General features: G+C 49.8%; 1 protein-coding gene across 1 annotated transcript; it reads right to left on the reverse strand.

The window, feature by feature from the left end:
* Positions 1-631: 631 nt before the first annotated feature.
* On the reverse strand, positions 632-18,420 carry FOSL2 (FOS like 2, AP-1 transcription factor subunit). Its single transcript, XM_030946365.1, has 4 exons — positions 17,641-18,420; positions 11,483-11,737; positions 7,722-7,829; positions 632-6,254 (listed from the first exon to the last, which is right to left on the reverse strand). The coding sequence occupies exons 1-4, from the start codon at positions 17,737-17,739 to the stop codon at positions 5,745-5,747; spliced, it is 972 nt and encodes a 323-aa protein (XP_030802225.1). The 5' UTR covers positions 17,740-18,420; the 3' UTR covers positions 632-5,744.
* Positions 18,421-25,860: the final 7,440 nt, after the last annotated feature.

A 25,860-nucleotide genomic window follows, 5' to 3' on the forward strand; every position in this document is an offset into this window, starting at 1 on the left:
GTGAAAAAGAGAGTAAAAAATTAAGGGACAGGGACCAGCAGGAAACCAGAGCAGACATTACTCCTAAAGGAAGTCCATGAGTAAGGAGAAGCTTGGTCTGGTGCCAGCTTGGCAGGCCATGATTCACCCATCTCCTCCCCACTGGTGTTTCATTTTGAACTTGAATGTGACATCCTCCACTCCTAACCTGATGTATTTGAGTTCCTTCCACTCCAGAGGCTGAAGCGCTTTCCCTAGGCATGCAAGGGAATTCCATCTTAACCTCCTCCTTGCTACCAGTGAAGCAACCATGCTCCCCACCCCAAGTTTTCAGAGCAGAAGCTTTGACTCCTTCTGGTTGAGGAGATTTAAAACAAACAAACAACAAAGAAAGTCAGCACACATTTTCTACCTCTATCCCTTTCATTTTTGAAGCTGAGATGAAAGGATTAGTGCTTTACTTGCCTTTTAGGCCAGGCGATCTGCTCTGCTAGCTTCTGCCCCATTGTTGCAGGTAACAGCTGTGGGGATTGCAGCTGCTCTTGTGAAAGAAGCCTTGAACTGCACTGCAACCAGGCACCTGGCAATGCTGGACCCATTTGTTCACAGTGAAGGAACATGCGAGCTTGTAATTGTTCATGGCAAAGGGAGCTTTTTAATGACTTCAATTAACAGAGAGAACTCCAGTTAGTTCTTGCTATACAAAAGTGTCCACAACGTCATTAAAACGAGATTTACAAGTGTCATAACTCTCAGCAGCATAGTCAACAATACAGCCAATCATTACAACTGAGCACCAAAAGAGAAGGGGGGAACATCATACCACTGAGGAATTGGATGAAAAGAAAGGAGTGTGGGGGGAGAAGGTGCAGAGGAAAAAAGAAAAGTCATTTTTTCTTTTCAGTCTAGATTGATTTTATTCTACAAAATGCTACTCTGTTAAAATTGTAAAAGCAAAACCATTTTAATACGTTCTTTCTTTTGTAGCAGCAAGCTTTCTCTAAACAAGCTTTTTGTTTTAGTGCAAATATTGTAGGCCTGTAATTCAGTAAAATAACAAGAAAAGAAAAGAGACAATACCAGAGAGAATGCCTCAGGGCTGAAATTCCCCAGGACTGCAAGAACGACATCAAGACCACTACGAGCAAAGAAAGGTCCCACTTCAGCAGTCATCTTTAGGAACCTATGTGGCAGAAACTGTTTCACTGCAGACAGACAGTAAAAAAGAAAACCCATGATCTAAAGCTTCTGAGGAAAAAAAGATAATGGCGCCCCCAAACCTTCAACAATCCTCATGGTCACCTGTTAGTCACTGAGACTTCATTTCACTACTGACACCTGCTTCACAACAGCAAAAGGCTGCTGATGCTTTCAGTTTGTGCCACGTGAGTGGAATCAGAACCAGGCCCTTTCTGTATCTGAGGATCTTAAAGCAGACTTTAGTGACACTAGTAACTTATCTCTCTAATAAAGATGCACTATCCCTTACTGATGTTACTTTGAACTACACAGTATATCAAGATATATACAACAGTTTATCCTCTCACTGAGCAAAAACAATTGGATACCTATTTCCTACACATTTTAATATGGTTTTAACATCAAATAACCACAAACAAGAAAGTGGAATAACCCTTTAATCATACAGGATAGGAGGGAAACAATTAAGTAAAACAGGATTGGGTTTTATTATTATCTTGTACTCTGAGATTTGTCCTGAACTCCACCTACTGTTCACAAAGCAATGATAATGCATCTTTAAAAACATATCTCTTTTTACATTTTATACAGACAACAACAAAACTCAGATTATTTTATTTAAAGAATCAAAAAAAAATATTAGCCTAAAAAAAGAAGATTGTAGTATTTTTAATGCTTTCTTTATTATATCCAAGTCTTGAACAGAAAAACAAAAGATGTAAACATGATAAATAAATAAGAAATAAATGTATATTGTTCCCCCCACCTCTTAAAATGTTTGACTTGGCCTTCCTAATGAAAATGATCTTGTATCACGATAATAAGATTTCTTACATTTCAGAAGTCTGTTTTAAAATGAAAAAAGCAACAACCAAAAAGGGAAAAAAAAAAAGCAATAACCAAACACCAGGAATGTGATTTGGGTGGATGTTAAATTAATGGCGGGCAGATCTGCTGGAGCAGGCACAAGACGGCTGCCTGCCAATAAATAATAAGAGACCAGGGAGAAGGGAGGTGTCTTACGTTTGTTTTCATTTTGTTTTTTTCTTTTCATTTAGGATGAAGGCCAGGTGGATCCTACATACAGTAAGCAGCAAAATTAAAGGTTCAGATGAACTAAATAGATCATTTAAATAATAATTATAAAAACACAACAGAGAGCTACTGTCCCCAGCATGTTGGTCCCAAATCCCATCACACCACAAGTGGATTGAGACTTACGCAGTCTCCACATCTACAAGAAAGGAATATATGAAGGCAGTGCCACAACTGGGAAAGGAGAAGGAGGAATGAAGGCAAAACCAGAATGGCAAACATCACCTAGAAGCTGAATATTTCCTTCAGTACAGCTGTTACTACTCCTCCCAGTTTGGCGCTGATTAATTTAGGATGTTAAGAGAGGCTTTGTTGGGCCAGTCACCAGGGGGCTGACCCAATATCAGCTGAAATTCCCTGGGCCTTTTTCCAAGGAATTCCACAACTCTGTCAGCACTAGGTACAACAGCTCCCATATCCCCACTACATGCAGAACATGGAGACACTACATTTAGGAATCAGCAGGGAAGGTACTCATGGAAAATAACATTTTGGGCATGGGAAGGACAATCAGTTCCCAAAGAGCACACCAGAAAACATTGAAAGAATAATGTAGGGCCAGACCAAAATGGGAGTTGTACCCGCCTGCCAGAAACTAAACAAAAGTTAAGGCTGATCCACAAAACACAAAAGGCTGGAGACCACCAATCCCAACACAGATATTTTTTGAGAGACTTCAGGGAGAAAACAGACAGGCACAAGGTATCTGGGGCTTTTTCCAAACAGTGGAAAATAATACTCTTTTTTGAAGAGTTTCACATGGCTCCCATCAGTATCACAGGTCAGGAAAGGAAGCATCTTGTTCTGTCTCTGAGCAGGTCAATGACCAGGCAGGAGGGCAGTGGACAAGGACCAGCTGCAGCTCCTTTTGGCAATGATTCAGTGACCAGAAGCAAAGGTAAGTTTTTGTTTTTCCACCAGTTAGATCTGAGGAGACACCTGACTTCTTGAAACCCCTACAAGAGGTAGATGTTCCTGATCTCACAGGAATCCTGGTCAGCTAGCCTCAAAAGTAGTTGCATCATTTTAAAGCTCACCCACCACTTGTCAGTGTTGTTCTCCTCAAAAATGTGTGGAAATGACATGTAGAGATGTTTTATTAACAGTTTTAGATTCTCAGTCCAGAGTGGCCCAAACAAGCATTTGTAAAAATCAAAAAGAGAAGCTGGAGTTTCACCTAAAGTGATCTCATCTACGTAAAACTCTAGGAAAAGTGGATCCTTTGTGCTAACTATGGGAAATTTAATATCTACTTTATTAGAAAGGAAGTTTTGATGTACATGTAAGGACAATACAACTCCTTTACTAATTTTACTTACTGTGTGAGCTCCATTTGAAACCTCTAGCACCAATATCAAAATGGATGTGTTTAAGCAATATAGAAAGAGCCTGAATCCTTCAGCTTTATGAAGCAAAAGGATCCCTCACATATTTCTGGCAGGTTTGGTAAATACTTGGGTTAAAAATAATAGTTATAATAAAAAAGCCAAAGTCCACCTTTAGAGCCAGAATAGTGTCCCCATTGAATGGATTCAAGGAATGGGCAGTGGCCAGAGTTTGAGGGAAGTTAGCCCTGCTGAGTAAAGTCCCAGTTCCACAAGACTGCAACCTATTAATTCCCAGTGGAGTTGCTGGGGACTGCAGCAGTTTTGCATCTCATATGACTAGCCCTATAATTGTATAATTGTATGCTGCATTTCTCCAGGTCCAGCCTGAAGAAACGCCACAGTTTCAGATGATTAAAAAAAAAAAGAATTTTTATATATATATATGTGTGTGTGTCTATAAAAGAAAAAGACAAACTAAATAAAAATAAATAGCTGCCACCACAGCTTCAGTAGGCAGGACCAAAGAGATATCTCCTAAGTGGTTTAGCTGGCAAGCTGGGCAATCCTAGTGTGCACAGGGTCATGGTTTGCCAGTACTGTGATATCAACTGGAATTGAGCTTGGCTCCAAGTGGAAATAGATTACACACATTACTGTTTTCAGTAGTGAACATGAGCACTGGAGAGCTTGCACCCTCTCTGAGCACTTAGTAGTAGCAGTCAAGCCCATAGGCTACAGAAGGACCCAAGACTAGGGAAAGAGCCCTTTGGTTTGATTCTTTGTCTTCAGGCCAATCAACCACAACAAGAGATCAGTCTGCAAAGAAAACATAAAAAAAAACAGAGGCCAAAGACCAAGGTGCAAATAATGCTAATTGATTTTCCTCAGCTGTCAATCTGTCATTTGCCAGAGCTTGTCAGAAGCTCTGTTTTAGTTCAAACAGGTCAACACTTTATCCATGCCATTCCTGCCTGGTCAGGAACTGGGGCCTTGTGGCCTGTGCTGTGCTGGTAGATATGTGCTGCTTTGTTTCCCAACAATGAAAAAATCAGCAAGGGTACAGCCAGCTAATTTCACTGTCTCAGCTGCTGCCAGTCTCCATCCTAGATTTATAGGCATGTGGTGCCACCTCTTTTTTTTTGTACCATGTTCTGCAAATATGGCCAAGGGGAGGGGAAGATTTACTAACAGGAAGAGATCAGCCTCTGAGTCAGGAGCCCTGATGGGAAGGAAGATGTAATACTCCCTAGACAGCAGGCAGCCCAGGAAAAGTAAACAACAAGCAGCAGACTTGATATCCAGCAAACTAGGGTGAAACCCTGCCAGTGACTGGTAAGTGCCAGACCAGCAGCTTTTCTGATGCTGCTTTGGCCCTGAGATGCTAACTTGGTTTTTCGAGGAGCCCAAGGGGATAAATATACCCACATTTTTTAAAAGAAAGGTTTCATCATGAGACTTCTGCTGTCTCTGTGCCTCAGGCTAGAGACTACAAGCTCTGCCCTTGCTGCTGAGCTCTTGGGCTCCTCTTGGTCCCCCTTATCTCCTGGTCCTCCCAGCTGTCATCCTCCTGTCCGGGCAACCCTACATGTTTCCCACAGCTATTCCCAAGAGCAAAGATCCTAATTAGACTTTAGAGTTCAGAGCAACTGAGTGAAATGTAATGGGATTGACAACATTGGAAATTATATGCAAAGAGAGAGAGAGAGAGAGCGAGCACGCAAGAGAGAAGTTGTAAGATCAACTACCCAGAATGATTTAAGCACAGAGCACAACCGCTCAAGTCAATCCACAAAGGAAAGGGACGACTAGCAACTGTCTGCAGCTCGCCTTCAGTCCTGGCCAGGAGCGCTCCCCAGGTCCACTACGGCCACAAAGAGGTTTCCACAGGCAGTCCCTACAGAGCGGACATCACCCTCTCCAAACAACCCTGGCGTGTCAGTCCCACCCTTGCCGTTTCCTGCCTCCAGGGAGCTGGCGTTGGTCCTCACTCTCCTTCCTGGAGCTGTAGCACTTCCCCATCCTTGTTCTTGCTGCCCTTGTGCTTGAACGATCCTGTGCCTGTCTCTAATCCCATGGAGGGGGCTCCCCCCATGGTGCTGTGGGGGATGTAACACACTGGCAAAATGGGGGGCTGCAGGGAGATTACAACGCCAGCAAGGTGGGAGAGTTCAAGGAATCTGAGGACTGGTCCCCACTGCTGCTGCTCCTCCGGTGAGCTTTGGAGCAGGACTCAGAAGGGGAGAGAGGAGACTCCTGATCCAACACGTTGGGGTAGGTGAACACCAAGTTGGAAGAGCCAGGAGTGATGGCTGGTGTTGAGGTCACCACAATGGGAGTGTTGAGTGCCTCCTCCCCATAAAAACCTCCAGCAATGCTGATGGGCTTAATGACAGACCTCTGGGCTTTGTCAAGGACCAAAGAGGAAGATGGGATCTCTTCCTCCACAGGCTCCTGCTTCACCACCACGGCTCCACTTGCTCCAGTCCGAATGCTCTGGAGGCTGCTGGATGGTGGGCTGCGACGTTCCTCAGGGCTGATTTTGCACACAGGGCTGTGAGCCACCAGCATAAACTCCAGCTTCTCCTTCTCCTTCTGGAGCTCAGCGATCTCCTTTTGCAGCACTGACTTCTCCTCCTCCAGTACTTCAGTTTCCTGCAGACAAAAGGGGAATAAATAAATCATATAGCAAAGGCCCTGGAACTACCCCTCACCTGGAACATGGCCACCAAGTCCAGATCCCATCTGGCACAGGCAGATACACCCTAGACTCTTCATGAGCCAAGCAGACACCAGGTCATTGCCAGTCAAGCATTTTGTGTTTCACATGCCTATTTGCAGGCTATTCCCAAACATCACCAATCTAAGGGTTGTAAAGAATCTCATGAACTTGCCTTAATTTTCTGATGGCTAGTTTTTGCCATTCTGTCTTGGCCTGTGACTTCAGTCTTCTGCCTTGCTGTCTGCCTGACAGACACTTTAGCAGAGGACCCAGATCTCCTTCCATTGTTTTTTCATGTTAAGCTAGTAATATTCTTTTCACCTTGACAGAGGTAGTGTATAGCAGTCTCTAAACTGTTTCCATTTTATTTCTGTAATGCATATTCCAGATTAGGGCTGACACTTGCCTAACTCCTGCCCAAAGGACCAACACTGGATCACGCCCTGATGCATCCTACGATTAATACATTTATCTTTCCTGTGGTCACATCACAGAGATGGATCACAGTCAGCCTGGGAGCAGTTAGGACCTTCCCATGTGAGGAGCTCATAACTTCACAAAACTCACACTCAGCCCTTCAGGACATGACCTACTGCTTTGCACACTCCTCTCACTTCTATCACTTTAGTCACGACATTTCTATAGGATGTCCTGCCTACCCTCAACTGAGAACACCTCCAGCACATTTCACAGGTGTGCTTTCACTGCTGCTGTGCTTGTTAACAAGCATTATCATTGGATAAAACCAGGCTGGTTCTTGACCAGGAGCACTGGAGCCTTTCCTTCAGCTTATTTCACACAACCCAATCTTGTCTTTTCTTCAACCAGTGCCTTACCCACCACCCCTTGGTTCTTATGCTTGGCTCTACCTTCTCCAGCTTTACTAATTATTACTCGTACAGCATCAGGGCACACATGTCTGTGGTGCTTCCTTTTTGAAGGAAGTCAGTTACCACCCCACCTCCAAAGGAGGAGTAAGCCTAAAGGGTATAGCTCTGATAGGTACACATAACATCTCCCTTGTTTTCTATGGCTTTCAGGTGATCCTACCTCTTCAGTGTTTTTGTCCTTAAAACCTGCCTTTGAGGCACACAGTGTCTTATGAAAGGTGACCAGAGTCAGGGATACTTGTGCTAGTTGAGAGGCGAGAAGGGAAGAAAGCTCCTAGGACATTTTGGACACTCAGCAAAGAGAATTTTAGGGTCCTAAGCTCCAGGGCCAAGTCCTCCTCATCAGCGGCTGTCAATGTAGGAGCAGTACCCTTGGGCAGCCTTGGATGAGGAAGGCAGAGTGTGTTTGCAGCATCTTCCTCCAACGTGCTGGTGGAGGAAGAGCAATGCCCTTGGAGCTGGTTGGAAGGGTGGGTGACAAGGAAGGAGAAATGCATGCAGGGCACGTACCGCCTGGAGTTTCTCTGTTAGCTCTCGACGCCTGTTACGACACTTAGCAGCTGCCAGCTTGTTCCTCTCTCTCCGGATCCTTCGCTTCTCTTCTTCCTCAGGCGACAGCTGTGGGCAAGTGCCAAGAAAATCCAATCAGATCTGAGCAAGGCATTCCTTTAAGTTTGTGAGGATTTAACCACAATGCAAAGGAAAAAAGCCTGATCCAGCAGGATGCTGAGCACTCCCCCTCGTCACTGATGTCAGCAGAAGATGAAAGCACACAGTATCTCTGCCTGCACCAGGTCTTAGCAGAAGGGACAGGAGAAGGAGCAGGGCACAGGGAGAAGATTGTGTAAGAGGACAGTGAATCTGCACCAAGGCCAAACAGATAAAAGATGCTCTGACTGTTTCACAACTTGGGTGGTACGTTAAGCAAAACCAGAGCACGATGTTGTAAGTGCCTCTTTCTTGAAAGAAAATATCTGCTCCTTCCCACACAAAAATAGTTGATCTCTTGAAGGTCGGGATGGTGTATAGGGGGGGACAGGAATATCAGCAGAGCTCCCAGGAAGTCCATGAAGCAACAATGATTTATACCACCCAAAAATCTGACCTCAGATTTTTGAGCACTCAGCGAGATAACACATTGCTTCTTGCATCAGCAGGCAAGGCTCCAGTGATATCAAGGGCTTCCTGAGGCCAGCTGACATCCTCACTGATGTAAATCAGGAGCAATTCCATAGAAACCCATCCAGCTACACTCTTGCGAAACCAGAGGAAGTGAGCAGGAGCTCGCAAGACCTGGTCAAAGCTATGCCTGGTTTTGGGAGTTTGAGGCAAGGTTTTACAAACCCCAGCAGCAGCAGACAGGCTTGTGCCATGGCCACAGCCAAGGAGCCAGTTCAGCAGAGCACAGAGCAGGCTGTGGCACTCGGTGTGTGGAAGCCATGCAGACAGAGCAGCGCAGGGATCCAGCAGGATCCATGCAGACAGAGCAGCGCAGGGATCCAGCAGGATCCATGCAGACAGAGCAGCACGGGGATCCACCAGCAGGAGCCATGGGGATCCAGGGCACGTGCCCAGCCCTTCACTCCAACCTTGTGCCCTACACTTCAGCCTCACCCAGCCCGTGTGTGCTGCAGGGACTCTGGCCTGGTGACTGTAAATGAAAGCAAAACCCTGACACCTGGCAAAACACATGTCAGATCTCAGAGAGTGCCAGCACAGAATGGTAAGAGACATTATCCAGCTCCTCGTCTTCAGAGGAGCTTCAGTTTTATTATCTTCACAGACTGTCAATATCACAAATGAGACATTGAGACATTCACAATTTTACTATCTTTTCTTTTTAGTATTAGTTTTACTCCAACCTCAGCCTAGTTTGTTTTGGCTTGCTCTATCTCCCTAATTTTGATGTTTGTAGTTTTAGTAAGTTAACTTGAGCCTCTGGGCATTCAGCTCGCTCATTTCGCTTTTTTCAGGATCTGATCTGTGCCTGTGATTTCATCTGCATGTAACATGAGTCCCTGGATGCTCACTGAGCAACACAAGCAATTCCAGAATTGCAGGACACAGAATTTAGGCCCAAAAGCTTTTTCCATCAGCAGCCCACAATGTCCATCCTAAGGCTGGTGGTAGCTCCATTCTGCTGGGCAGAATATTTTCCCCAGTAAGGAGCCCCTGCAGGCACCGCTCTCCCTGCCACAGCTCTGCCCACCCTCTTCCCACCGCACATGAGTGCAGGGTAAAATTGTATTTGCACACAAATATCTACAGTATGGAAAAGCACTGAGCATGCACACAGAAGCTATGCTGACTTGGGGCCCCTGTGTAGAGTTTTCAAGAGCCTTTTCATGCTTTGGAAGCACAGATCTCATTGAAATGTGTTTGGAGTAAAATTTCTGCTCCAAAGGCCTTCAGTAATTTAAAAATTATCTGTTTCAAAGACTGCTTTGCAAAAATGGCATAGGCAGGGCATAAGCCCCTAAGCGGGATGTTCTTAACATTTTACCAGGTCTAAAATGGAATATTCCATCAGTGGTTGCTGGATTTGTTTGAAAGTGGTTGGATTTGGCACTCTTCGTGCCCCTGCTGTATGCGTTATTCGTAGCTTGTCCAAGCCCAATACGTGCATTCACTGTCAGGAACGTTCATCAAAACAGGCTCTTTTCATAAAGTGTTACACAGAGTTTTCCAAAAAGGCACTCTGATGTGGTGTTCAAAGCACCAGCCCTGGAAACTTGAGCCAAAGGGCCACAGTAAAGAGCCCGGGTACTGCCTTAGCACGTGTCTAATCAAAAGGACTTGGCTTTGAATGACCCACAATGAACAGCTTGCAAACAAGCCACAGGCCAGGAATTGCTTGGCAGGCATCCTTCAGCAAATAACTCTGAACAACAAATAAAGCAGAGAATATGGTGATCTCTTCACGGCCAATTTGTGAACACAGAGGCAGCATTTGTCAAACAAATTAGTTGTTGCTAATTATTCCTCCAGCTCTGTGAGACTTTCTTTACCTTTGGACACCAGCCCTGCATGCAGGGAACAGGGAAGTAGCTCCAGCTGGTGGAAAAGGCTGGCACGTACCCGAACCACCACGGCTACTCCATCCTTCCTCCCAAAAATGGGACCTCACTGCAGCCATACCAGCTCCCCACACAGAGATACTGTTAAACTCTGACTTTAACCTCTTGGGCCTAAAGCGGACAGCAACTCCACATAAAATAATCGGACTGTGAATCAAAACAGATGACGTAGAAGTAAAAGTAGGGCTGGTGAGTCTTATTAGAAACAGACCTCACGCAACAGCACGCGCTCGTGTCTGGAGGGTGCGCCGTGTGTCTCACTGCACTGCTCCACAGCGACCCACACAAATGCTGCTTGGGAACAACTTGGGGAGATCAAGTTTAGTCAGATCTATTTTTTTTTTTTTAAAGAGAAATCAGCCTAGCACTGTGAATAGCTGTTCACCAGACAGCCCTGGAGAAGGCTGATTCTTACTAAGAGGAGAACAACAGTGCTGATTTCCAGAAGATAAGATGCCTGCACCTAGTCCACCAGATCCAGGGTCCCAGCCTGATAATCCCATTAGGAGGTTGAGCACAGGGCAGTAGTGGTACAAGCCATCTCATGCCAGTTACAAAAATACCTCTGGGTTTGGAGCAGAAAAATCTCTTATGGGATCCCCATCAAACTGCTGCAAAAATATCAAGCAATTACAGGTTTGTAGCAGGAAGGTGGATGTAGACCCCAGTCCTCCAGAAGGCTCTTCATACTAGAGTTGAGGTGCTCTAGGGAAGCTGTTCCTCCCTGCGTGCTGCTGGCTGGGACTGGGGGTATCACACAAATGGAGACTGGAGCAGTGCTAGCAGCTACAGAGCTGACAGAAAACACTAGCTGATGTAATTTGGTGTCAGATTTGTAAAGGACCTACATGAAAGCTGCTCTGCTTTCTTGGAGGTTTCCTTCTGCCTGGAGCGGCAGAGACACTCAAACTGAAACCCAGGGCTCAACTTCAGAGTTTCACCTGCTTTTGAAACCAAGCCGCAATGCGGGCTGGTGGTGCGAAGCGTTGGATGAAGACTGGGTAAATCTCACCATAAGATGAGGAGGCAGCAATAAAAGTCACCCTCCGGCTCACACCCTCCACCACCCTAAGAAACTCCAGCAGGAGAACAGCACCAGCGATGGACCTCAGTGCTCCCCTGCGGTGCTGGGAGATCTCATGAGGGGGTGGGGAGGAAATCTCTGTACGTGTGTTTCCAAGGCACTGCAGTTACCTGCTCATCTCTCCGTCTCCGTCCCACGGTGGTCCCAATGGTTTTGATGACACCAGGACGCTGTAGAGCCGTGTGTCCGGCCACTGAGGACAGCGGGGGCAGCGGGTGGCTGTAGGGGTGCGAACGGGAGTAAGGGCTTGACATGGAGGTGATGACGGTGGGCTGCACCATCCACTGCAGGTCTTGGCTGGTTGTGATGGCGTTGATCGTAGGGATAAAAGCACTGCCTGATCCTGGCATATCTACTCGAAATTTCTAGGAGGAAAGGCAGAGGAGAAAAGGGACAGAGAGCAGAGAAGAAACCGTCAATGAGAGCAGAACATGAGTGGTTACTCCGAAACCAGTTAGGCCCTCAGGAGCAGCACTGGTGAGGATCAAAGCGGCACCTGAAGCAAGAACACCAGTAGCTGGTGCCTCTGCAGCATCTTAAGCTGCCCCTGCCTGCCACAGCCCCTGAGGAAGGCATGGGCTCAGGCACTTCCCCTCCAGAGCAGCCCTGCCCTCTCCCAACCCCTTTCCTCTTCCCCCACACAGCTCCCCAGCATACCCTAACCCAGCCTCCCCTCCCCAGCACCATCCCCACTGCTGCCACCTCCTGCCAGTGCCCACCACTCCTTCCGGCATGGAGCAAAAGGGGAATTAAGGAGTTTCTAGAGAAAACACTTCTTTTCGAGCCCAAAGAAAAGGAAGAGAAACTTCAGTTCTGAAATGCCATTACCAAGCAGAGCAAAGCCTCCTTTCACCAAACGATTGCCCTGAAATTTGGGCTTGGTCCACGTAGGGCTTGGTATGGCAAGAACAGCAGCCTGCTTCTCCTTCAGTAGCTCTGTGCTCACTGAGGAACCCAGCCCTGAGATGGTTACGTGCGAGGATATGTATTTTAATAGCAGCCTATAAAGTAGGTCTTAGGATTCAGATCGGACAAGTTCCCTGCAGCTCTCTGCGCTGTCTAGACAAAACAAGGCAGCAGTAAAACCAAGGCAGCAGGTAATGATCGCCTCCAAAATACATGTACACCTTCTTTCAGACAGAGGTAAATCCATCTGGATAATATGCTGGCACTAAATTGCAAGGAAAACAATCGCTTGTCCCCGGAGGGGGAAGCAGGAGAGAAAGAATGTTTTTGTCTATGCTGAGCTCCTTCAGGAGGCTTTCAATGGTTAGACTGGAATTAACTCACAGACAGACCTTGCTCCAGCAATCACTGAGCAAGGGACAGGGCTTGTAGGACCCACAGCTGTTACCACCACTGGTCTGTAAGCCTTGAAATGACTCCATGAGAAACGCACATTCTTGGGTCAACAATCTGGCTTCCCAGAGAAGCGAGAGCCCTTGCATCAGCCTGACCTCAGCTCAGGTAAGCGTCCCAGATAAGGGACACCAACACAGATTTCCTTTTCAGGGTGTGCCTAGTCAAGCACCTTAAGAGCTTTGTTAAACCAAGGCTACTGCAAATAGTATTTCACATGCTGATAGCTACAGCACTTCAGGCCAGCATTAGCGAGCTGCCAACACCTGAAGACCAGGAGAGCCAGTCTGAATACTGACAGCTGCTGACTTACACCTCTGAACAGCTCAAAATCTAGCAAGGAAGGATGAGAGAAGGAAGGACTGAGTCAAGTTAAGCAGGCGGGGAAATTACACAGAGAGGATGACACTGGTACCAAGACCTTTGGCAAAACCCCCAACAGCACCTCAGAGATTCACTTGGAGCCTGAGTCCAACACAGCCTCAGCTCATCCCACATTTCAGAGTCCATGTCACCTCCCCCAATTAGTTAAAGAGCCACAAACTGTCAACACTGCATCAGAATTTATGGGTGCAAATCCCCTCCTTTGCTCTGCATGGTGTAGCCTGTGACCACATGGCACAGAAGAGGATGCCTTGGTGCCTCCATAACCAGAACACAAGAGGACCTAAACCTCATCAGAAGGGAGGAAGTGCAAGACCAGTTGAACCACGAGCCCAACTCAAGGGATGTGAGCCCTACTTTCAGATGCGCAAGTGGCTTCTACCACGACCATTGCCTATCTGTGCCACCACCCTCCCTTTCACATCCAAAAGGCAGAGAGGAAATGTCCTGTCTTCCCTGCAGGGACACTACAAAGCAAAACATCCAGAGAGCTTCTGCCATAGAGACACCACTGTCATTCCAGAGCTAACCTTTGCCTCCAACACCCAACAACATGCTAAAAATTCCCAATAGAGGTTGAGAAAGTCAGTTCCACCACTAAATCAACCACATCAAATACCAGCATCTGATATAAAAGTCAGGCTCCAAGTATTGACTAAGCAAGTCCTCCATTTCCTATCACTCCTGTATTCAACCTAGCACCCTTCTGTAACACTAGCAGAGGTCTCCAGGACAGCAAAGGGGAGTTGCTCAGTTCAGCCACATCCCTCTGTAGCTCCACAATGCTTGCCTGCAGACCTGGGGGAAGAGACCAGTTCCTCTCTGCCATGCCCCATCTCTGTCACCAGCTTCCCTTCTAATAACTCAAAATATCTTAGAAATAAAAAAACAAACCCAAACCTGTATTCTTTACTTTCCAAAGGCAGTATTTTTCCTGGATAACTAATTAAGGGACACACTGCTGTGGCAGGCTGAGTCTTCAGACACAGTGTGCTCAGTCTAACACCAGGTTTTACAAGCAATGCTTCCTGACTGATCAGGCTTTCCCCACCTACCTCGCTTTCCCTGCTAGGACGCTGCACTGGATCGGCTCTGCCATGCCAAAATGCTGCTGGGCCCCACATTCTGCCCAGTGGCCATCAGCTCTGACCCCTGGGATGCAGCTGGTGGTAGTGGCAGGCCCTGAATTCCCTGTCACCTCCCCTGCACAGCCCCTTTGAGCACCAGCCTCCTCACACACAAGTGCCAGAACTTCCCCCAAACTGCAGCCCCTTCTTTGCTCTCCTCATCCTTCCTCCTCTCAGAGAGCTTCAATGCCCCTGCCAGCCTGACAGCACTGCCTGCCCTCCCCCACCTCCCCACTTCTCCTCTTTCCAGAGCCCCTCCTGCCTTCTCCTCTCAGGACATGCACAGCTCTCCTCTCCTGACCCATGGGAGGCTCCTGGAAGCAGCCCTCTGCCAGCTTTCAGTTCTTCCTCTCTACAAGAATTCAGTGCACTACAGAGAGATGAGACGATAGGCAGATTGCAGGGCTACACACGCAGCACGTGCTCAGCCACGAACCCACCGCTCTCCTCCTGACCCAAGCAAAAGCAGATGAAGGTATCATTAAAAAACCCCAACAACTAAACAGCAAACAGAAAGAGTCCTGTTATTAAGTGTGCCAAGAACTGAGGTCAGTCTCTGCTCTGCCTTAAAAATATGGGGTTGGATGAGAGCCTTCTCAGATCCACAGGCGGGGGAGGCTCCAGTGAGTCCTGCCACAAGCAGGGACAGACTACGTTAGCAGCTCACAACTTAGCAGCACAGACAGCACAGGGACATTTCAAGCTTTGGCTTTGTGTTTCCTTTCTCCACCTTAAGGTTTTTATAGAGCTGACATCTGTAACTGTGCTGAGCAGCACTAGAAACCAGTAGAGAAATGGGTATAATGGCTGGGGAAAAAAAAAATCAAACCCAAAAACAAAGCGACTGAGAAAAGTCCTAGAGCATCTTCAATGTTACTCAGTTACCAAATATGGGGTATATGTGATAGATCTTACAATAAATACAAGACCCTTGTGGCTCTCCTATGTTGAACATCTCCTCGAAGGAAAACTGGACACAATGCTATAAAATCTCAAGGGAAACTTGACCACTCTGAAAGAGTACACAAACTCTTCCCATTAAAGTCTATGTTTACCACACGGCAAGTCAGTGATTAGGAAAATAGCATGACACGCAACTTAAAAGAAAAATGTTCCAGTGCTGTGCTGTATGGGAAAAATAATTAAAAAGCATCAAAGTTTTGGCTCAGAGACACAATTTCCATTTAAGCATGTGACTGATGCATCTTTTCTTGCTTTTGGGAGGAAAAATAAGAGAACACAATAAAGAAAAAAATTTCAGCAATGCATATTTTCTGTAGTGATAAAACTGCAGATCTCCATAGACCAGAATCAGCAGAACAGCCCAACTGCTAGGGTAAAGGCAACGCTTACATTTGATCCTAATCTACAACATCTGTAAGGATCAAGGGAAAGACGGAGCACAAGGCCTTGAGAAATCTCCCGGATTCTTAAAGAAAACATTTATGTTCTTGCTAAGCCAACGTCCTGCTCAAAGCCCTGCTTCAGATAGTAACCCTAGAAACGGGGCTCTGCTCCCCGGATCAGACGGCACGCACACCAGCTGCCTGGGGAAGACGTGGAGCCCCAGAAAAAGGGGAAAACCCAGTTACTGCTCGGACTGTGACAGCTCAAATGTGAAGCGGTGGCGGAGTTTCTCGACCTCCTGCAGCAAGTGCTTGAATCCAGAGCAGCTGTTAAATCACAGCAGGAAAGGGAGAGTGAGAATTTGCAGTTCGCCGGGCGTTCCCAGCTTCTCAGCCCCTTTTCCCGCTCCCCCACCCTGTCCTAGCGTTTACTGTAAACCAGGGAATAAGCTTTATCTGAGCTAGAATCCCTGAAAACCCCAGACTGCAGCCCGCAGAGGGCACCAGCGAGATGCGTTTGGAGCTGGCGGGGAGCGGCAGCGAGTCATTTCTGGTAAAACTTCTTTAATGTGAGGAATGTCACGGGCTGGTACGGCTGGCAGAGTTTAAGACTGGACTTTTTTCCTTTTTAATTTTTTTCTCTTTTAATTATCCTATGACTCCTTGATGCGAAGGCTACACTGTGCTCACACTGCCAGTTCGCTCATACAAGCCACACAAGAAATAATATTGTGAAAAAAAGGGGGGTGGGGGGGTCAGAAGCCCAACTCTGAAAAGGCAAAAAAAGAGTGAGGCTGGGCCAGCTGATGTAAACAAGTTATGAAATAACCCAGGTTTGTATAACTGGTCCGATTGTGTAATGCCTTCCCCAGAAGTGGTAGATTTAGTCGATCTAGGCATAGAAGTAATTTCGAGGTATTTTCTTAGGAAAATGAAAGGGAAAAAACCCTAACCACAAGACTGGGCTTTCAGGTCCGTGAATTCATGCCGCTTCCACGGGAAATATTCCCTAATCTCGAAGCGCCGCCCGGTACTGGGGCTTGCGCGGGGAGCGGGGCCGGGGAGCGCGGGGAGCGCTCCGGCGAGCCCCAGGAAACTCCGGCTCGGAAAAAGCCGCGGCCGGCCGGAGAGCGGCCGGCGGAACCAAGGAGCGGGCGGGCAGAGGGCTGAGCACGGCAGCGCGCCGCCGGCCGAGGGGTGCCAGCGTGGGTCCCGTGGCAAAGGCAAGGAGAGTGTCAGCGCCTCGGAGACAAAGTTTAACGGGGGAGAAGCGGGCAGACAACCGCTGGAAAGACCCAGAGCCCACTTCCAGCCATCCCGCCGTGTTCCACGGCGCCTGCGACAGCTCCGTGAATAACTCGGGCGGCACCTCCCAAAGTCCCAGCGAAGCCGCCCAAAAGTGCTGCGGGCGAGCCCCGGGCACCACCCGGGCAGGCGCGATGAACGTGGACAGCGAGAAGCTCCCAATGAGAACAAAAGCAGGAAGGAGGAAGAGTGCGGTGCGCCCCTATATTCGCGTTACCGACCTCGCAGAGAAGTCGCCCGTAGGAGCCCCCTTTGATTGCCGAGCGGATCCCGGCCCGGCGCTGCGCGGGTGCCCGGCCGACAGGCCGGGACTCGGCACCGACACCCGGCCGCCCCGCTCCACCTGCGGCCGGGCCAGCGGAGACTGCCCGCCGGGCGCTCCCTCACCGCACGTCCCCGCTCGGGGCAGGCCGTGCCTCCCACAGCACTCCCGGCCCGACAGGCGGGGAGCTCCGGTCAGCGTCCCGCCGGACGCGTCGCGGCAACCGCTCCGGGGCGGGCGGACAGGGAGGCAAGGAAAGCGGCGGCGCCCCGCTAAGAGCGGCGGGACGGAGCGGCGGCTGCGGGCAGCCCCGCGCCCCTGCACCGCCTGCGCCACCGCCACCGGCGCCTCTCCGCCAGGCGCCCGTGCCTCCACCGCGGAGGAAGCGCCGGCCGCTCCCCGGGTGTGGCGGTGAACTCCCGTCCCGGGAGCGCTCGGAGCCGCCCCCGGAGGCACCGGGGGAGAGGGGCAGCGCCCGGCCCTACCTGCTGGGCTGCGCCGCTCGAGTAGGTCTCGGGGTGTCCCGGGGAGCCGCTGCTGCCTCTGGAGGAGGTGTCGAAGTTCCCGGGGTAGTCCTGGTACATGGTCCGAGGTCGGGCCGGGGGAGCCGCGTCCCCGCCTTCCCACACCGACACCCGCCGCTCCCTCGTCGTCTCCCCGCCCCCTTCTCCCTCCCGACCTCTTCGGCTCTTGCCTTTCGCCTCCCAACGCTTGCCGCGGAGAGGGACAAAAATAATAAAAACGGCTTTGGAGACGAGGAAGAAAGTGGGGGGGGAGGGAAGGTTAAAAAAAAAAGAAAAAAATTTTAAAATAAAGAGATAACAAAAATAAAAATAATAACAATGATTATAAAAGTGGCTCAGTTGGCAGCCGAGCGCCTGCGGGACGGGACGGGACGGCAGGACTCGGCGGCGCGGCGGGAGCAGAGCCGTGCGCGCAAGCGGGCGCTCGCCGATGTCCTCTCTCCGCGCTGCCCGGCAAAACTCGCCCCGCCGGCGGAGCGGCTCCGGGCCCGGGGGCTGCAGGCGGAGCGGTTCTCCTCCGCCCCCCAACCTCCTCCTCCACCACCACCACACACCGGCCGCCCCTTTTCCCGGCGCGGGGTGACTCAGCCGGGTCTTGCGCCCCGCGGCTCGGCGGCGCTGCGAGCGGGAGCTCCGCGCGCCCGCGGTGACTCAGAGCAATGGCATCGCCCCGGCCGCGCTCGCTTATTATCCGCCCGCCGCCGCCGCCGCCGCACCATGTGCACTCGCACACGTCAAACCCGCGGCGCACCGGCCCCACCTTGGCGCGCGGAGCCTCCCACCTGCCGCCGCGGCGGGGGGGGCGGGCCGCCCGCGGGGGACGGCGCCCGCTCGGCCGCGCCCGCCGCGCCCGCCCCTCCCCGGCCCGCGGTCCGGGCGGCTCGGGCGGGGCGGGCGCAGCGGCGGGGGCAGCGCGGCGCCCCGTTCCCGGCAGGCCCCGCCTCCCCCCGCCCCGCTTGGTGCCGTCCGCTGTCGCACGTTGCCAAAAATGGTCATTTGCGTCGCACGACGCGAGCGCGGGTTTCCTTGCCGCGGATGACGCGCTGCGAGAGGGATTCCCTGCCCGGCCGCCGGGATTTAAAGGGACAGCGCACCGCCGGCAGAGGGACGCGGGGGTGGCTGCGGGAAACGGCGCAGAGCTGCTGGCCCCACACACCGGCCCGCCCCGCCACGGGGTCTCGGGGGGCGTTCGATCCAGCGCTTCTGCCTGCAGGAGGGTGCTCGGCACCAGGGTTGCCCCAGGGCTCGATCCCTTTTTTAGCGGATCAATAGACCAAGCGTTGGACTCGTCTAGATTTTATAGCATTGTTAAACTAGTTTTATTTTATTTTTATTTCTTTTGTTTTTATTATACTTGTATTATATTTTGTATTTTCGTAGTTATTACTTCTATAATTTTAATTTCTTTTCATTAGCTACATTTTTCTTTTATTTACTAATAGTGTGCTATTATTTTTAATTTCTTTTTAATTTTAAAATATGTTTCCTATTTCTTTTTCATGCAATTTTTTATTAATTCCTATTCAATTTTGACAACTATTCTTACTCCCCCCCCTTATTTTAATTTTTCATTATTTAATCTTTACATTTATTTTTACTTTCTAAGTGGACTCCTCCATCCTCCTAGGATCTGCAGAGCCAGTCTAGGTCTCCAAACCAGAGTATGTCACAGGAACATCAGGTGACAGCCCTGGGCTTCCCTACAACAGGAACTGGTGGGACAAGGACTGTACCAGCCTGCCGCGGGTGGCTCTGGCATTGCCAGGTCACTGACTAGCACAGGCTGGAAGGTGGCAGAAGCAGATAGAGCAGAGCCATGCACACAGAGAACGCGGGCTCTGAGGTGATCTGCAGCCAATACAGCAGTGATGCTACTTCACAGATTGTTTAAATGCCACTCTGAGACGCCAAGTGTCTCGTTTCCACCCTCCCTGGAGGATTTGCCCAGCGCTGGGCAAGTCCTTTTTGCTGGTAGGGAGGGAGAAGTCATCTAAGTTCAAGCTATAAAATCCCATTTAAGCTGTCTCACGGACAAAGTATTTTCCCACAGGAGCCCATCTGAAAGCAGTGGGCTTTCCTCCACTCACACTGTGCTCCTTGGAAGGCAGAAGCAGCGCCCATCTCAACCCTGGAGCCTTCGGGGAACTCTGAAATGAAGCACCCCGTGGGGGCTAAGTCTTCAGAACTCGGTTATTTTTTAGCACTGACCCAGGCATTTGGGACTAAAATTCCTACTGATGCAGTTTAGTTTTCAGCACCTTCATTATTCAGGCAATTGAAATTCTCCCTCCAAATTAGCTGGCCTATTTCAGGCAGCACCTGACTTTGGGGGAGGTAGGGAAAGGGCTGTAAAAATATATCCGTGTTTCCAACTCGAACTACACTAGGAGTGAGGGGTGGGGAGGGGGAGAGGTGCTCTAGCATAGGCACAGTGAGGCTGTGACGTGTTTTTCCCCTTGGGTGGCAGGTGATCAGCACATGCTGCTTTCTGCTGGAAAGAGAATTAGTTCAAGATGTGAGAGGAATCAGGCTGCAGTTGTCAAGAGATGAAGAGTGAAAGGGTAAAACAAGCATCAAAATAAATAAACTTAACAAAAGCCGTGGCTGGGTTTTGGCTAGTCACCACCCTCTGCTCTGCCTCCCCCTCAGGTGAAGGATGCTACTGGCTCCGAGGCTTACCAGATGTTAGGAACCACTGCCATCACCTGAGCTCATCAACCCTGGCTCTGGTCCTCTTTCACATCAGGCTGGTGGGCTTGTAGAATCCAGTCTGCTGAGCAGCAAGAAATGCAAAAAAGTATTTGGTGTAGGGAAAGACTGACAACCAGAAACAGGGAAGCAAGATGGGGGTGCTGGAGCATTAGCGTTGCAGCATTTTGCAAGAGGAAAAGAGAGGTGTTTTTTATCCCTCCTCCTAGAATTGTTTCTATACTTTATCTTCAGCAGTTCATTAACCCTAAACTACCTGCCCTCCTCCTGTTTCAGCTCATGCTCATTTTGAACGTTGTTTTCAAACCTTATCCAAACATAATTTTGGCACATCTATCCTGTCCTGCCGAATTTGCATGAGACCTAGTCTGGGAACAGCTCGTTTGAAATGACATTCAAGGGCTGTTTTAATATTTGGCTGCAGCTAATGTGGATGCAATTAGTTGACACTTGTAAATTCTGAGGTTAAAAGCCCTGTAAGAAATGCAGGAAGCTGAACGCACACCTGAGGCCAAGCCCTCAGCTCCTGTAGGGTGATGAACCTCCCTCCACAGCTGGACGGCACCACCTTGCCTTCCGAAAGCTCCTGACCCACACCCATCAGATGTGATGCTGAAGCTTTACCAAAATATACATGTAAATGTGTATTTACATTGACTTCACTGGAGTGCCTTCTGCCCTGGGAGCACAAAACCCTGCTGGCTAAGGCAGGTTCACACGTACAGAAGGGATTGGTACATCCCATTGGGAAAAAAATACTCCGATTGCATCTCCTCATTCCCAAATCAGCCCCTTTGTAATACTTTTTATTGTTTTGGACTGAAGGAACTCAGACTAGCCTGGCTCTCAGTACCCCAGACACATGCATTTTTAATACTCATCCAGACCAAGCTGCATTGTGCAATAGGCTCCCTGCTTCCAAAAAACAAGAGATAACATGTACGCCTGCCTAGTCCATTCTTGCCTGAACCAAAGACAAATTAAGACCAGCCCAGGTTCCAGGGCAGGAGAGGATCATTGTAAGGCAAATGAGACCTTGGCTCCTCACACTTCTCGATTTCGGCAGCAATTAGGAGCCTGAAACCCAGACCTGGGAATGCTTTTCACGGTGTTTTTACGGGAACAGTGGATAAGGGCACTTCGCAGCAGCTTAGCCTTAGCCCTCGGCAAGCACGTGGCGGAGTCCGCCGTAAGCACCTCCTCTCCAGCATCCCCAGCCACACCGTGCCACCTGCCTGAAGGCAAGATCATTGGTTTTCAATTTAAAATACATGCAGCCAGGATTGTCCTTCTCCTTGCTCTTCTTCCAACCATTAAGACATCTCCTGAAGAAGCCTGCAGTAGTCACTTCACCTTAAATGTGTATTGCCACCGGTGTCAGAGAGCTCAGATGTGCTGTGGCTGTTCCTGCAGTGGTGCAGGGAAGCTTCTGGACCGAGGGGTGGCTGCAGGAGAGGTGGGACTGAAGCACACTGGTGGGATGTGGGGAGCTGCAGGACAACCTAAGACAAATCATACACCTCTTCTCCCCATACAATTCCTCATGTCCTGTTTTAAAATTCACTCCCACCTCCCTGCAAATTGGTGCTTTCTCCATCACGGTTCATTATTACACAAGTGACACTTTTGTTTCCCGAGACCTTTTCCTCGAGCTCTCTGGAGAAGCACATATCCAGGGCTCTCCAGCCCTTCCTGACAATTCTACTTTCATCTGTGCGTGAAGTCTGCTTTCATATTGTCTCTTTAAGTGCTAAGAGCAAGTGTTTTGATGTTAACTCCTGGGAACGAGCTCTTAAGCTACCACCTCACGCTTAATTACAGTTATTTATTAAGTACTCCAGCATATCCAAGGGAGAACGGAGGTTTTCTCCTTCAAAGGGCTTCTGGATGTGGTTCCTCAAATAATTTTTGTCAAGCACAGAGCTTTGCCTACCCATGTCCTCTTGGACCACGGAGCCCTCTCCCCTGCTGATAACCCCACGGCACGGGGCCATGGGGCTTCCCTCCAGCAGCACAGCTATCTTTAGGGCAGGGAGGCACTCCCCTCAGTTGTTCTCAGGTGACTGCAGCCACACTGTCCCCTGTGTTCAAGCACACAGCTGGCTCTGCCCCACATTCCCAGCAGGATGAGTGCTGCCATACAGTCCAGCTCAGGGTAATGACAGCAGTGCTGCCACTCTTACTGCTGCCAGGTGATGTGGTGGGCATCATTTAACTCTTTTCCAGTCCTGGTGCAAATAAAAGCCCAGGACAAAGCCAGATGCTGTGATGCTCTTCCCTTTTCTGAAGCAGGGTTGGGTGATGCCAAGGGCCTGAGACACAGGTGGGGAAGCAGCAAGGCAGTCCTGCAGCAGGATGGGCACCGGACATCCCTGGCACTGCTTAGTCAGGCTGGTGGAATGGCCGTGGTCTGGGAGCAGCAGCCAGAGGTCCTGCTGGCTTCCACAGGGTCGGCTCTGCAGAGATCCCAGACACCAACAAGGCCAAACTACTTCAAAGCAGAAATGGCTTCAGCCTTCTTAACATGTTCCAGGAAAAAGATCCTACCAACCCACAGAGCAGCAGGTGCAAGACATGGATTGGGAGCAAGGGCTCATTAGGGGTGACCACAAGGCACTATTTACAGCACTTTGCTGGTGTAGGGAAGCAGAAAACAGCTTCAGGAGATCCCTGCCTAGGGACGAACAAGCTTGCTCCGAGCCCCAGTGTATGCGGGATGTGAGAGATGGGAACAGAGATCCCATGAGTCTAGCTCTAAGACACCTCTTGGCACAAGATGAACAGTCTTATCTCGATACTTGTGTTTGTTTGCCCAGCTCCAAACCTGTTTCAGCAGCGTGAGAGCCTGCCTTGCCCCACTTCTGCCTCCTGCAGAGACACCAACTCTGGTACCAGAAGCCAAACGGCCAAACGAGTCTCATCCACTCTGCAGCCCAGGGACTTCCCCAAAAGATCCCAGGAAATGCTGCCAGCACAGTTCCAGCAGGAGGTCTTTCATGGGATGGGAGCCCTGCCCCGTGGAGCTTGAACCTGGATCTTTCCCCATTGCCCTGTCTGGTAAGAGACTTGAATATTTTCTTGCTGTATTTTGTGAACAGGACTTCACAATCACATTTTCTTGTGTCAGAGCAGTGGAAAGGACTGAAAAACTACCTTAGGGGTAGAAAATCCCACCCCTGCAGTGCCCCCATAGCTCAGCTGAACAGACGCTGAGGACTTCTCACCTGAAGTGCCCATGCTCAGGGGCAAACACGCCCAGGCCACAGCCACGCTGATGAGGGGCACCGAGCCCCTCACGGAGCTGCAATGGCAGCCTGGGATGGCGGGATGGGCTCCGGCCAGTATCCATGCTCTGAGGGGTTCCGAGGTTATTCCCTGAAACATGTGGTGCAGGCCAAGTGGATCACCCAGCTGAGCTTATCAGACAGCTCATTGTTCCTGCCTGAGTGATTCAGCCCCACCAAAGTGCTCCCTGGAAGCACAGCACCCAGGAGGAGGATGAGGAGGAGAAGGAGGGAGGTGCGCAGTGCACACAGATAGTTCTCCTGATAGCGGGAGGCAGATAAGCACACGGGAGCTAATGGCTGAGCTCAGATCTAGTTGAGGCAGTCTGACCTTTCTGCTGGTGAGCCTGCCTTCAGCTGACATGACAGACTTTGACACAAGCACTCAGGGGAATTTGTGGCCAATAAGTGAGACTTACTTTCCCCACCAAGTACTATTGATTAGCGCAGCGCCTGCAGACACGGCCCGAGGCGGTGGCAGGGTTTCAGGGAGGGAGCAGAAGAGACAGCTGAAACGCAAAGGTAAAATGATTTGTTGACTGAACCTGCAAAGTGTCCTTTCTGCCTCCTACCACAGCGACCTGTGCACTGCTGAAAACCTTGGAAGGAGGGAGAGTCTTTCCAGTCTGGGCAGCGGTACTGGAGCTGGCTGGTGTCCCTGCATGGCCTGGCTCGTCTCCACCCCGTGGGTGTCCGTGCAATTCAGTGCCCCTTCCATCTTCCTGAGCCACTTTGTCCTCTGGCACCCCTGGAAAAGAAACATCCGTTAGGAGCACCGATGGTTCCTGAGAATGTGGGCATTTAGAACTGAAAACGGACCGAGGATGCATCTGAGCACCTGGGAGGGGCTTCTTTCTCTCTTGGCATCCAGGAGAGGCTCTGCTCCAGCAATCCACCTGTAAAGGTGGCACAGGACTGCCAGTACGTGACACCAAAGGCAGATGTGTGCAGCTTCACTCCGGGAAGCAGTGTGGCGGCATTCCCGTTTGGCTGAGGTCCCCATCCCCTGCAGAGCCGTGGTCACTGGTCTCCGTGAGCCTGGTGATTCCAAGCTGGCTACAATGGTATAAGCCACTGTGGAGCATGGAGTGGTTGGATTTCAGCTTCTTGCTGCCTTGGACATCTTGTCGGTGACATCACGAAGCTGAAACGGTGCTCACGCTGCAGAGAGTGGCTGCCTGGAGTCTGATAACACTTAAGTACCAGAAGTACTCGCCAGATTCTCTGGGATGTGAGATGGAGATTGCTATTATGCAGTGTGACCTTAAAGTCCTAAACACCTCCTGTAATCAACTCCCGGTATGCTCAGAAATGCAGAATGGGGTTTTTGAAAGCAGCAGAATGTCAGGAAAATCCACAAACGCCAGAGGTTTATGTCCAAAAAGGAGACAGAGTCCTTCAATTTTATTCGAATAAAGGGAGAGGCCACTGGGGTACACGCCCCGAGGTTTTCTCTCGAGGTTTCGGAGGGCGCAGCCTCCTTTTACCCTAACTCCCGGCCGCATGTTGCCCTCTTCCTTTCGCCGTTGGCTGAGGTACTAGGAAGGTACGGCCTTCCCAAACCACCTGCCACGTATTCCCCCCTTGAACTACTATTTTATCCCAAAATTCAGGAATTCAGCCTTGTGCAGACCCTTGTTTGTCTCAGAAGCCAAGCTGTTTGGTCCCGCTAACAAACCTGTTGCCCAAAGTCAGTAGAGACATTAAGACCCATTTCAAAGACGTTAACGCCCACACCTTCACCCCTCAAATTATTCCTAAGGACATTAGCACGCATCTTTCCTCTCAAGAACGACCCAGAAGCTTGAGTTACACTCGGGCTATGTCAAAGGCACTCTTAAGTTATTGTAAAGCAATGCGTGACATTACATCAACACCGAGTCCAGGAAAACCTACCAAGTATTAATGCTGGAGGATTACAAAGATGCTCCCACCCAGGATATTACTGAATCTTTCCACCATGCCCTGCACTTTTTTTTCCTCTGCATTTTTTCCGCTTGCTACTGTGTACAGAAAGACAAGGAAAAAGCAGATTTTTTTTTTTTCCACCTGAGGTCTCAGGGCAGGACCAGGAAGTGCTTGCTCTGAACAAGTGCCCACCTACCATCCCTCTGGCTAAGATTTGATCCTGGGGTCATGATAGAAATTCAGGAGCTCCTCAGGAGCTGGGACCAGCAAGTGCTGTCCC

This window comes from Camarhynchus parvulus, chromosome 3 (genome assembly GCF_901933205.1).
Source record: "Camarhynchus parvulus chromosome 3, STF_HiC, whole genome shotgun sequence".
Taxonomy (NCBI): domain Eukaryota; kingdom Metazoa; phylum Chordata; class Aves; order Passeriformes; family Thraupidae; genus Camarhynchus; species Camarhynchus parvulus.